This window comes from Schistocerca cancellata, chromosome 2 (assembly GCF_023864275.1).
Source record: "Schistocerca cancellata isolate TAMUIC-IGC-003103 chromosome 2, iqSchCanc2.1, whole genome shotgun sequence".
Classification (NCBI taxonomy): Eukaryota; Metazoa; Arthropoda; class Insecta; order Orthoptera; family Acrididae; genus Schistocerca; species Schistocerca cancellata.
In genome coordinates, this window is record NC_064627.1 from 834,163,975 (window position 1) to 834,177,219 (window position 13,245).

At 38.9% G+C, this 13,245-nt stretch overlaps 1 protein-coding gene across 7 annotated transcripts in view; it reads left to right on the plus strand.

The window, feature by feature from the left end:
* Window positions 1-13,245, plus strand: part of LOC126162737 (protein kinase C-binding protein 1) — a 288,265-nt gene that overhangs the window by 107,291 nt on the left and 167,729 nt on the right. For all 7 annotated transcript variants that reach the window (XM_049919405.1, XM_049919404.1, XM_049919407.1 and 4 more), the window contains one exon: window positions 6,429-6,777. In XM_049919405.1, the coding sequence (XP_049775362.1) occupies window positions 6,436-6,777 (342 nt within the window). In that variant the 5' untranslated portion in view covers window positions 6,429-6,435. The remainder of the gene's footprint in view (window positions 1-6,428; window positions 6,778-13,245) is intronic.

Below are 13,245 nucleotides of genomic sequence, written 5' to 3' on the forward strand. Positions count from 1 at the left end.
TCTTTTGTTATATTCATTTCCCTTATTCAGTTACTCATTGCTTAATACTCCCTTTGAAGCTTTCAATCTGCATTTGTTTTAACTTGTTGATTCCCCATCTCCTTAGTTGGCTACTTTATAGCAGTTTTTTCAAAACTCAGGATTTCATAACTACTGAATCATAATTTCAGTGCTAATGTAACTGTGTGCTCAACAAAGCTTTATTAACATAACAGTATCTTTTATGTGAACGTTTTAAGTTCTGTAAGTTTAATAGTCATTTTTTTTTTTAGAATTTGCAGTATCCATAATGTTTCATATTACATAATATATGGGAGTGTTAATAAAAATAAAGAATGCTTTTTAATAAGCGGGAATGTGTCAGCTGTTTATGCAATGAATACTAAGGTACAAATCTTAATCCGGATGTATGAGTACGCTGAAGAGCTGAGACGATTTAATACAGTTATGTCTCAAACACCATCACATTAGTCACAGCTGCAGAGTTCATGTAATTGCATTCATGAAAGTGTTTGTAGTATAGAGAGTATTACTCTACTCTAGAGCACACCACTCTGCACGCCTTATTTGCAGCTGTATTCTTGTTACTCGCATTCCTCTCAGCAGCGGACACAAAAAATGAAGTGAAACATTGTCAGTAACTTTAGTAGAAATCAGATTATTGTCACAAGAGTCAAAGGGAGGCAGTAATTGAGAAGGAAGCAATACAGTTGTAGCCTGTCCTTCACGTTCTTTAATCTGTGCATTGAGCAAACAGGAAAGGAAGCTAAGGAGAAATTTGAAAAGAAAATTAAAATTCTGTGCGATGTCCAGAAAAGTAAAATGAGGGTGATGGTGTTGCTGAGGGAATTGTGTTAGAGAATGAGTTACTGTGAAAAGATTGGACTGGGTTTCACTTGATAAATGCTTGTAACATTCGATACCATACTGTTCTGCTCTGTGTGTTGTAATGTCCGTAGATCCTTCTTTGCACCCTCTCCACAAGATATTAGAGACATTGTTGCTCAAGTCTGTCCCACTTTTCTTGCATTGGCTGTCCCAAGGTCATGTAGTATGTGAGAAGGGTTCTTGTGGTAGCACACTTAAATTTCAACTGGTCCTAAGTTTGGTTAGTTGGGTTCATTCAGTTGATTACTGCCACCTGCAGGAAGGCATTTGTACATTATCATCTTGAAAGATGGACCCATTGCCAAAATATTGGCTGTAGGACTCAAAACATGACTGAATTTGTGGAATTGTACGTCTGTGATTTTCACTAGTAGCTGACCACCTTCACACTCTTCTACCACTATTAATCATCAGGTATCGGACAATTCCTGCACTTGTCAACAAAGAGAAATTAATGCTATGGTTTCATGTTGTGTTCCAGGTGTTCCTTTGCCCACTTCTTCTACTCTTCTCCTTTATCTGCATGCCTCACATTTTTGCAGCTATGAGATGCTCAAAAGGAGGAACTATAGTTAGAGATTCTTCAGTCCACAACTTCAGAAGTCAGAGTTTAGTATTCTGGTCTTCACTTCCATTTTGGTATCAGTGGGATAAAAATGAAGTGTGTGGATAGATGAGTTTGATCTGTTGACTAAATTTATGTAGGACCAAAACTTCTTAAGTTTCTGACAAATTGTTGTAGTTTAGCTTCATAGAATACTTCTCTCACGTGTCGTGCTTACGTCATTGTAACTTTGTTCATCATTCTTTTGTTAGCAAGTCTTTGGATTCTTTTTAGTGTTCATTGAATGTTTATTTGCTTTTGCAGTAACTTCCTGAGCACTATTGAACATCGATGGATCTTTCACATTAACTATACAGTATGGCATATACTTCTCTGATGTGCCCCATACAGTACTATTGAGTTTGTACCAAAGGTCCAGCACATTTTTCTCCCAAGATCAATTTTGTGTCACATTTGCTATGTCAGAATGTCTCTGTAGCAAAAACACATTTACACAATCACACAGACATCCAAACATACACACACTTGGCCGCAGCAAGTCTCCAGTGGTCTCACTGAAGTCACGGTTGTGTACGTTTGTGTGCATGTGTGTGTGTGTGTGTGTGTGTGTGTGTGTGTGTGTTGTAAGATGGTGTAAATACTGTTTTGTTTGTATGTTCCTACACACCGTACATCAGTCAGCTATAGGTGAGTGGTCACTTTACTTTATTTTATTTATTACTCCATCCAAGAATTTCCAATATTTGTATACATGTTTAATGGATCCGTACAGCAATGAGATCACCCTAGATCTGGAAAGTGTCAAAATTATGATTTTGGCTTAATTTTAACTTTGTGGCCTGAGATTCTTCCTGGTACCACAAACATCAGTTAATTTGTGTATTGTGTTTTCTGAAGTAGGAATTTGAGAGCAACACAGTATTTGTCTAAATGAGTGTGTGAAACTACCTAAAACCCACTCTCATCCTGGTCGATGTAGTAGATCAGCAGTCGTTAATTCACCACATGGTTTGATCTGGGTCTATATCATCTTCCCGTCTCGCAAGCTAGTGTGCTGCACATTAAGTTAAATGAGGCTTTCATTAGATTACAGCTGAATATGTAACAATTTTACAGTGAAACTACTAAAATTAAAGCTGTTATCAATCCGGCGATTGGTTTGAACGCCACAGCGTTTAGCAAGGTATGAGTCTACTAGATGTGACATTCCCTCACCTTCCTCTGGTTTTAGGGGCTATGCAGTTTAACCTGGACTCTGAACCATGACACAACTTGGCTCTTTTCACATTAACAAACATTAACAGAAGTGATAAATAATGAAGGTAAGAGGAGGAGGCCATTACACTCGATTTTGGCACTAAGGTTTCGATTGCAAACTTTGCTGCAGCCTTTTCCCAAAATATTTCCAGTCTTAAGTTCTTGTGCAAACAGTTCCATGCAAGTTTTCCACAAATTCTGCTTCACATAACACTCAGCTTTGAACATAAGCTGTTTTGTTGTGAGTACCATTTTATATTGCATTCAAATGGTCCTAGACATGTCTTTACATCTCACTCACTCGAAACATAATGACACAGTGAAGTGCTCAGCACAGAGCATTCGGGAGATGCACAAGCATGTGACAGCAACCTATTGGTGCATTTAAATTGTGATTACCAGCATTATCCATTATGGGCAATTCTCCTGTTTATTAACAAAGGTCAGTTCCATATCAGCGTTATTAATAGATTCCATGCCAGTTATATATTGCCCACCCTATAGAAGTCTGGGGACTATCTGGGGTCAAGCCCCAGACCTATTGATCAGTAGTCTGCTGTTTAACCCCTGAGTCATACTGTGAAGCTACTACTGTATTACAAGAACAACAATAAATGATTAGTGACTTCACATTTAAAAGAATTCATTTTCATAACAATTTAACAGGTCCAGTTTTTACCAAATGATTGAGCAGTCAGTTTGACAGTATATCTTTACATATAAAAGTAGTTTTTTTTATTTGAGGGGTTGGCGTGTGGGGAAAACACACTGTTGGTGTTGTATACCTGTAATAGTTGAAAAGGACTTATAGCTTTCTCATGTCAATAGTCTTCGGGATTGTTGCCTGATTGATCTCACATACAGTGATATACTAATTAGGAAAAAGGCTGAAACCTGTCCATAGTGTAAATAGAAACTTATTTTGTTTACATGTTTTATTGCTATATGTCAGCTGTAAAGTAATCTCTTTTATGAAGTAGTTGTTGTGTTCATTTAATCTAGAACTTAATTATAAACAGTATTCTTAGTTTCTCCTCCAGGTGCAAAAATAAACTAATTTTTGAGTGAACCTATTCTTGAGCCAGCAACAGAAAGCTTCATGGGGTTGAAACATGGTGATCTCAGTTCCGTTTCACAGTACTTAATAGCATACCCCTGTGATTTAATAATCAAACAGTGGAAAATCCAGGATGGAATAATAACAATAATGTGGTCTCAGCAGCCAGAGACTGTGGCCATGTATGTGTGAGTTTCATTTGTGTGAGTGTGTGTGTGTATTAATATTTGACTATCTTGAAATTGTTTAAGTAGTCATTTGTTTGGTAGGCTCCCATCCACAAGTCTGTCAGTGGTTTAGAAAGAACAATCCAACAGAAACTGACATAAAGCAATTTTAATAAGAGGACCCTATTGTGTGAGCCTTTAAGAGAGCGCATGTCAGTTGAAAGGTTTACACCAGAATAGACCTACTGAGTTGCTTTTTGTACTCAAGCCATATTTTTTTATTCTTAGTGCATGTCATTTTGATGTATAGTGTTATGTAGGTGGCAAATTGAGTTGCTTACATAGAGAGTGGAGTTCTTTGTTAGAGAGCACATCAGAGAAAATATTTATTGACAAGCAGTGGTAAGCATTCCCAGGTGCCTAAATAATTTGCAGCAGGAAATCCTTGGATCTACTTAACAGATGTTCTGATCACTCTTTTCTGATCACTTTTTTTTTTTTTAGCAAGAGGAAGAGAGTCTTCAAAAAACACAATTTCATCCAACATAATGGAGTGCACCAAGTAAAATAAGCTGTATTTTTAACTCTGTGGTCCCTAATATGAGAAGGTATTCTTTATAGAAAAGTCTTTGAGCTCATACTTTTCACAGTTTGAAGTAACTGATATTCCCGGTTGTGTTTAACTGAAGACCTAGGCACTGCCTGATATCGACTATCTGTAATATGCTAGTCTTTTTAAATGTAGCTGTTTATTTCCCTGCATGTCTATGAATTCAGCAAAACTATATGAAATTTGTTCAACATACAGCAGTTAAAGGGGAATTGGTCCAGTTGAAGAGTTTTGGTAGTACATTTTTTGGTGCCTGTGGTTGACAGATTTTCACTTACAATGTCATCTGCAAATTTAGTACATTTTCACTCATGATTCTCAGCTACCAATGGATATTAATCATAAATCAGAAACAATAAAAGACCCAGATACACTCCAGGATGTACGACTCATCAGCCTGATGTAACAGTTACTCCTGGTTTTCATTCCATGGCTTCCAAAATTACTTCCTGCATTCTGTTGCTGAGACAAGATTTCTGCAGATTAGCTAATGGACCCCTGATGCCTTGCTGCTGGATTTTCTTTAATAGCAGTTTGTGATAAACACGATAAAAGAATTGTTGAAGAAGACAAATCCTTAATTGGATAATAGCCATGGCGATCTACAAGACCTGGAATGGATAAAGTAACAGTAACAACAATGTAGGAAAAGACAGATTGCTACTTACTGGAAAGAAGACACATCAAGTTGCATACAGGCACAGTTGAAAGACACTTACACAAAAATAACAATAAAATGACACAGGTTAGTCAAATACCCAGTGGTGACCTACAACTGTTTAATGAAGCTAAGATATTGTCCTCAAATGTTAAGATTGCCTGTTAAGTCATATGTTCCGTAGAACCCAAATTGCCTTTTATTTAAAATTCAGACAAGCCAGACAACTTTTTGAATATGCAAATCAAAAAGATTTGGTTTGCATCTGGATCACACATTTGTCATGACATAATATTTCAGTGGTTCATCTGGCCACCATCTTCAGCTGACAGAGCTGTTTGCCAGAGCTCGCTGGAACTGATTCCTGCTGTGAACAGAAGACGTTTTATACACCGCAGAGAAATATTATGTCAACATAACTTTATGATCCAGCTGCAGACATAAGAAGAATATAAAGAATTAATATGCAGGGAAAGTTTACATGGTCACAACTTTTAGAATACTTTGAAAATACTGTAAGAAGGGAAATTAATCAAATAGATTCCATATCTCATGATTTTGTTATCTCAGTTGTTGATTTTGCCCAATAAGTACATATAGTTTGTTTATCCAGTCAGTTCTCTGGAGTGCATACTCTATATTCTTTTTGGAAATAAGTTTTCAAAAATTGTTACATTTAGTATTGGCATCTTTTTTTTTAAATAAATAAGATTCCATTCAAATATTTGGAGGCATTTGTAAAACTTTTGATTTGTATCATTATTTACAAGCTTGTTTGTTCTGTAGGCGAGGGGTTCCAAAACTCTTCCCATGATGGAACAATTTGAGAATCCTGATACTTTGGTGGAACACCTTGCCTATTTTGAAGGTCGATAAAATTTTAAAACAGTGCAAAAACTTGTTTTATTCAGTGATTTTTTTATTTGGAATCATAACTAACATTAAAGAGACAAGAAACACACCAGAATGTTGAGCTCTTATTCAGTTCCCGCAGAACACCAGCGTTTGGCAGAACACAGTTTGGGAAACCCTGCTCTAGACCACTACCAGTTTACTAAAGTGTTGCGGCTATATGTCATGAACAATGTCTTCTTCTACATTTTTTGTGTAGTTTATCTTCATTAAAAAAAAGAAATAAAATGTATTCACTAACGTAATTTGATTAGCTTAAAGGACATCATTCATTTCAAAAAATTGTTGCTTTAGTAAGAAACTTATTGTTACAGATTGCCCATGAAGCAAGATAGCAACGACTCTGGATTATCTACACTTCCAACGCGTTTGACACGGTCTCAAAATCCTGCTTTTGTTGCAAAACAAAGGAGTTTCTTACAGAAAGTGACCAGGTCCTCAAGTGGTAGTTATAGTGCTGTGAAAGTACAAAATGAAGAAATGGAAGAGCAGAGGGATGATGATGAGGATGGTGATGATGATACATTTACTGCCTCAAAGACATATGTTAAGAGGAAAAGAGAGAGAAGTGAAGGACCTGCTGATCCACTGTCAATGGACCAAGATGATACACAGAAGACGAAGGCAGCCAGATTAAGCAATTCAGCTGATGTCAAACTAGAGGTATAACATAATTATGGCATCTAGTGAGATTTCAGTGTATATCCTTACCAGTGACAAAATATTACTTTGTACTGCACTTCCCTTTGATCACAGGTTCATAAATAATTATGCCACCACAACGTGATAATTTCTTCCTTAGCAAGAATCGCATCTCATTCATAAATTGTTTTTCATATTTGAATTATTTGCTTGTCTGCCAGCAATCTTTCTTTCTTGTCATGGAGAGAATCTGTGGAGTAAATGGACTTACATTATTCAGCCTGCTTCCTGTCTACACCAGTGACATTTCTTTGTAAGTCTTCAAGAAGATGTACTGTCAGTAATCAACAACAATGGTTCCTGCATTGGCACATCTCCTAACATTCAGAGAGAAGAAAATTTGGAAAAATGATATACTGTTTGGGAGATTATGTGACTGGCTTAAGTTCTTTAATTTTTTATATACATTTTTATGACACGATCACATGAGTGTTTCACAATGCTGTAACTGGTTTTGACCAGCCTGTGGTCATCTTCAGACTGAAGATACATGCTGCAATCAGTTTCCATTATCTTGTCAACATTACTATCTGGAGGTGGCCACTGGTTGGTTGTAACTGGTTACATTGTTGTAAAATGCATGTGGTAAATAACTGTCCAGCAGAACTATATGAATATAAAAATGTGTTACTGTTGTATTTTTTTCCTGGTTTTCATGTATTTTATGACTTGTACACTGTATTTCGTTAGTGTGTAGACTAGCTGCTCTGTTTATGCCTTTGTGCATATTTGTATTTGAGACTTCTGCCAGAAGATGACGACTAATATCTGAAATTGAAACTGCAATTAATAAAAGATAAAATAATATTTGAGAGTCGTAAGTGGAAACAACTAAGTTTAATCATGTGATTGTGCCATAAAAAGTATTAAAAAATAATCACAAATGACACTGTGTCAATGATGAGCCAAGGAAGAATTGGAAAGATTGCTTCAGCGAGTCATAAAATCTATTTAACACACACACACACACACACACACACACACACACACACACACACACACAGATTCACACACTGTACATCTACATTGCCCTGGTTATGCAGCTTGACTGGATTGAAGAGTTGTGTTTGGTGGAATGGGGAGAAAGGAGACACATTTTGAATTTGTAATCCTCCTGGCGTTGTTATCTGCTAGTCTCTGTCCCACACCCACTTTCACCCCTGCACACTGAACCTAACTTTATTCATATTGCACATAAACATTTTTCACAAACTTACTCTTCTTCTTCTTCTTCTTCTTCTTCTGTCTCCCCGTCCTAATCCACTCTCTCCATACCATCACACACTGCACACTACTTCCCCTGCCTGCAACCAGAACAAGCTCAACGGTGCCACATTCCTATCCTGTGCACCTGCTACCATTCCCTCCCAACTATGAGGCATCCTTCCCCAACCCTACTTCCCACTCCCAGCCTCCTTTCTCCACTTGCCCACTCCAACCAACACAACCTCTCACCCTGTCCGAAGCAAGAGAGCAATAATTGTTAGTTAAAATTCATATTTTCATCTAGTGAAGGAGTCCAAAATTCAAAATTAATTTCCTCCAGTTAAAAAAAAAATAAAATAAAAAATACACAGGATGCCTGACCACAACACTGCTGTTTGCAAGACTGTTTTACTTTTTTAAATTAATTCTTCCACTTCATTTTATTGAAATTTTTGTTATCAAGAGTTCTTTTCACAGTTGTGATTACAGGATGCTTCTGGAAAGTAAAGTGTCACTTTCTCTTCTTCTTCTTCTTATCTTTTTGTGATATGGCTATACTTAGCAGGGCAGATCAGTTGGTGAGGATGGATGGGACCTTTAGCTTTCCATTAGTAATTAGCTCAATTGCCTCCATGTCCTTTGATGATTAGGGTGGTCTTTTTGCGTGAACATCTACGTAGTAGTTGCATCAGACTTACAGTGGAGACATTTTTATAGCAATGATATGCACTTTAGGTATTGCATGAAGCTCGGCAAGACACCTCTGGAAACGTTTGGAATGCTTAATGAAACCTTCAGGGATTATTGCCCTTACACATCATAGTCGAACAGGTGGCATAAGATGTTGAGAGAAGACTGAGAGGAAGTCGCTGATGAGGCCTGCGCAGAATACCTGTCAACATCACATGACTCATATGCATCAATTACTGAATTCAGAACGTTGAATGAGTGTTTGCTTGATGTCAGAATTATTGGACTTGCCGAAAACAATTGTTCATGAGATTGTATTGGTAGACTTGGCCATGCAGAAGATTCATACAACACTTGTGCCATGAGTTTTGACTGCAGTGTGTGAAGAACTCTGACAACTCTGTGAAGATGATCCCAATTTCATGGGTAACAAGATCGCTGGGAACGAGTCATGGTATTTAGGACTATCCGGAGTGAAAGAGACAAGAGTGCACAATGACTAACAATGTCACTGCAATGCCAGGAGGTGGCTTGCAGAAGCAGGTCCCGCATGAAGTCCATGCCCCCCTCCCCTTTCTCTCTCTCTCTCTCTCTCTCTCTCTCTCTCTCTCTCTCTCTCCCCCTCCCCCTCCCTCCCTCTCTCTTCCCCCCCTCTCCGTCTCTCTCTCTCTCTCTCTCTCTCTCTCTCTCTCTCTCTCTCTCTCTCTCTCTCTCTCTCCTTCCCTCCCTCTTGCGTTCTCTCTTTCTCCACCCCCCCCCCCTCTCTTTCTCTTTTATGCAACATGCAAAGGTGGTAGTGCACCATGAGTTCATACCCTAAGGCCAGACCATCAACATTCGGTTGTCTTGAGTTCCACACTTTGTAGAAACTGTCTCAAAACTACTTCAATGGCTTTCGTGAAGAGCATTCCCATTGATGAGATCCAGAAATTTTGTGGCACATGGAAATCACACTGGCAGTAATGTATTGATGCAGAAGGGTAATACTTTAAAGAATTTGAAGGTGTTGAACCTATCCTATCAATAAATTTCTGGACAAACCCTGTACAATTTGCTTTTTCTAGCTTTCCATAGTTTCCATCTTAAAATGGCTTCATTCAATAAGCATTCTCCTTTACTGTTTTACTCTGATTCTGTTTTCCAGTTTTTGTGTTAAAATCCAGGAATTGACACAGGAATTAAAGATATTTCTCTTTGGATGGTAAAAAGAGATCACTGGTCATGTAAAATTCTAAGCTCCAGTATATATCCATTTCTTTTTTTGTTTTTGCATCATTTCCAGTTGCTCACTTACTGAATGATAACGTTTGTCTGGGTTTCCCAGGTATTTGTGCAATGGACTGTAATATTGTTCTACTATGTTGTTGCTTCATCCAAGTTGTTTGCCTTGACATTTGTTTTGTGACATTAGTATGCTTAACCATGTGTGTCACACTTGACAGAGTTCTGTCTAATATATTTTATAGATCATCTGTCAGTCGGGCAGTTAGATTAGAAAATTTAAGGAGAGAAATGGATAGGTTGAGTGAGAGAGAGAGAGAGAGAGAGAGAGAGAGAGAGAAAGAGAGAGAGAACAAAGAAGGGCATGTTTCATCACGGGATCATTTGGTTATTGTGAGAGTATTACCAAGATTATCAACAGACTCTATGGGCAGACATTACAAGAAAGGCATTGTTCATCATGGAGAGGATTATAGGTGAAATTTAAAGAAAGCACTTTCTGGAAAGAGTTGGACGACATATTAGTTACTCCCACGTACAGGGTGTTACAAAGAGGTACAGCCAAACTTTCAGGAAACATTCCTCACACACAAATAAAGAAAAGATGTTATGTGGACATGTGTCCGGAAACGCTTTTAGTTTCATCAGCATGTACTGTACTTCCTCGATTCACCGCCAGTTGGCCCAATTGAAGGAAGGTAATGTTGACTTTGGTGCTTGTGTTGACATGCGACTCATTGCTCTACAGTACTAGCATCAAGCACATCAGTATGTAGCATCAACAGGTTAGTGTTCATCACAAACGTGGTTTTGCAGTCGTGCAATGTTTACAAATGCGGAGTTGGCAGACGCCCATTTGATGTATGGATTAGCACGGGGCAATAGCCGTGGCGCAGTAAGTTTGTATCGAGACAGATTTCCAGAACGAAGTTGTCCCGACAGGAAGACGTTCGAAGCAATTGATCGGCGTCTTAGGGAGCACGGAACATTCCTGCCTATGACTCGCGACTGGGGAAGACCTAGAACGACGAGGACACCTGCAATGGACGAGGCAATTCTTCGTGCAGTTTATGATAACCCTAATGTCAGTGTCAGAGAAGTTGCTGCTGTACAAGGTAACATTGACCACGTCACTGTATGGAGAGTGCTACGGGAGAACCAGTTGTTTCCGTACCATGTACAGCATGTGCAGGCACTATCAGCAGCTGATTGGCCTCCACGGGTACACTTCTGCGAATGGTTCATCCAACAATGTGTCAATCCTCATTTTAGTGCACATGTTCTCTTTACGGATGAGGCTTCATTCCAACGTGATCAAATTGTAAATTTTCAGAATCAGCATGTGTGGGCTGACGAGAATCCGCACGCAATGTTTCTGTGAACGTTTGGGCAGGCATTGTTTGTGATGTCTTGATTGGGCCCCATGTTCTTCCACCTACGCTCAATGGAGCACGTTGTCATGATTTCATACGGGATACTCGACCTGTGCTGCTAGAACATGTGCCTTTACAAGTACGACACAACATGTGGTTCATGCATGATGGAGCTCCTGCACATTTCAGTCGAAGTGTTCGTACGCTTCTCAACAACAGCTTCGGTGAACGATGGACTGGTAGAGGCGGACCAATTCCATGGCCTCCACGCTCTCCTGACCTCAACCCTCTTGACTTTCATTTATGGGGGCATTTGAAAGCTCTTGTCTACGCAACCCTGGTACCAAATGTAGAGACTCTTCGTGCTCGTATTGTGGACGGCTGTGATACCAAACGCCATTCTCCAGGGCTGCATCAGCCCATTAGTGATTCCATGCAACGGAGGGTGGATGCACGTATCCTTCTTAACGGAGGACGTTTTGAACATTTCCTGTAACAAAGTCTTTGAAGTCACGCTGGTACGTTCTGTTGCTGTGTGTTTCCATTCCATGATTAATGTGATTTGAAGAGAAGTAATAAAATGAGCTCTAACATCGAAAGTAAGCGTTTCCGGACACTTGTTCACATAACATATTTTCTTTCTTTGTGTGTGAGGAATGTTTCCTGAAAGTTTGGCTGTACCTTTTTGTAACACCCTGTATATCCTGCATAATGACCACGACACGAAAATTCGAGAAATTAGAGCCCATACAGAGGCTTACCGACAATCATTCTTTCCATGCACTAGCCCGCATCTCGTGGTCGTGCGGTAGCGTTCTCGCTTCCTACGCCCGGGTTCCCGGGTTCGATTCCCGGCGGGGTCAGGGATTTTCTCTGCCTCGTGATGGCTGGGTGTTGTGTGCAGTCCTTAGGTTAGTTAGGTTTAAGTAGTTCTAAGTTCTAGGGGACTTATGACCACAGCAGTTGAGTCCCATAGTGCTCAGAGCAATTTTTTTTTCCATCCACTATTTGTGAGTGGAGAAAGGTTTGAGGGTGGGGAGGGGGGGGTCAATTAGTGGTACAAGAAATACCCTCCTCCACACACCATTAGTGGGCTTGTGGATTGTGATTTAGACATAGTTTTGTAGTGCAGTGCAGTGGCAGGATGGACAGAACTTCTGGTCAGCTAAGTACAGGGTTACCTAATCAAATAAGAGTCTAGTACTGAATAAGAAAATAGGAATGCAGATAAGCTGTTATCAACAGCAAAGTGAACTCATTATCATAGCCTAGAGGGATATTAAGTACACCCATTACATAGTACAAGTTTATGTGCCTTGCAGCTCGGTAAATGAAGAGACTGAAAGAATGCACAATAAATGAAAAGAAATTAATCAAATAGTTAATAGAGATGAAAAGAAAATTGTGATGGGAGATTCGAAATTGATTGTACGAAAAGGAAGGAAAATTGTTGGAGAATTGGGAATGAGGGAAGAATTGAAAGGGGAAGCAGCCTGGTAAAATTTTACATACAGCAAAATTTAATCATTCCAGTTACTTGGTTTAGAAAACATGAAACAAGATTGTATTCATGGAAGGAACCTGGAGACTCCTGGAAAGTTTCATACAGTTTATATAATGGAATGTCAAAGGTTTAGAAACCAGATTTTGAACTGCTAGATATTTTTAGAAGCAGACGTGGAGTTTGAACATGAGCTGCAAATTACAACTCAAGAAGTTGCAGAGGGATAGAAAATGGAGGAGACCTGGATAAACTGAAAAAATTAGATGTGACTGGCAGTTTCAAAGGGAGGAAATATTAAAATATGGTAAATCATTGAGCTAAGAAGAACCAAAAAATAAGATTGACAGCAGTGCAGAATGATTAAGCTGGAATGGTTAGAGGAGAAGTACAAAGCTGTGTAAGCATGTATGATTATGAGAGGGAGAAATTCCACCT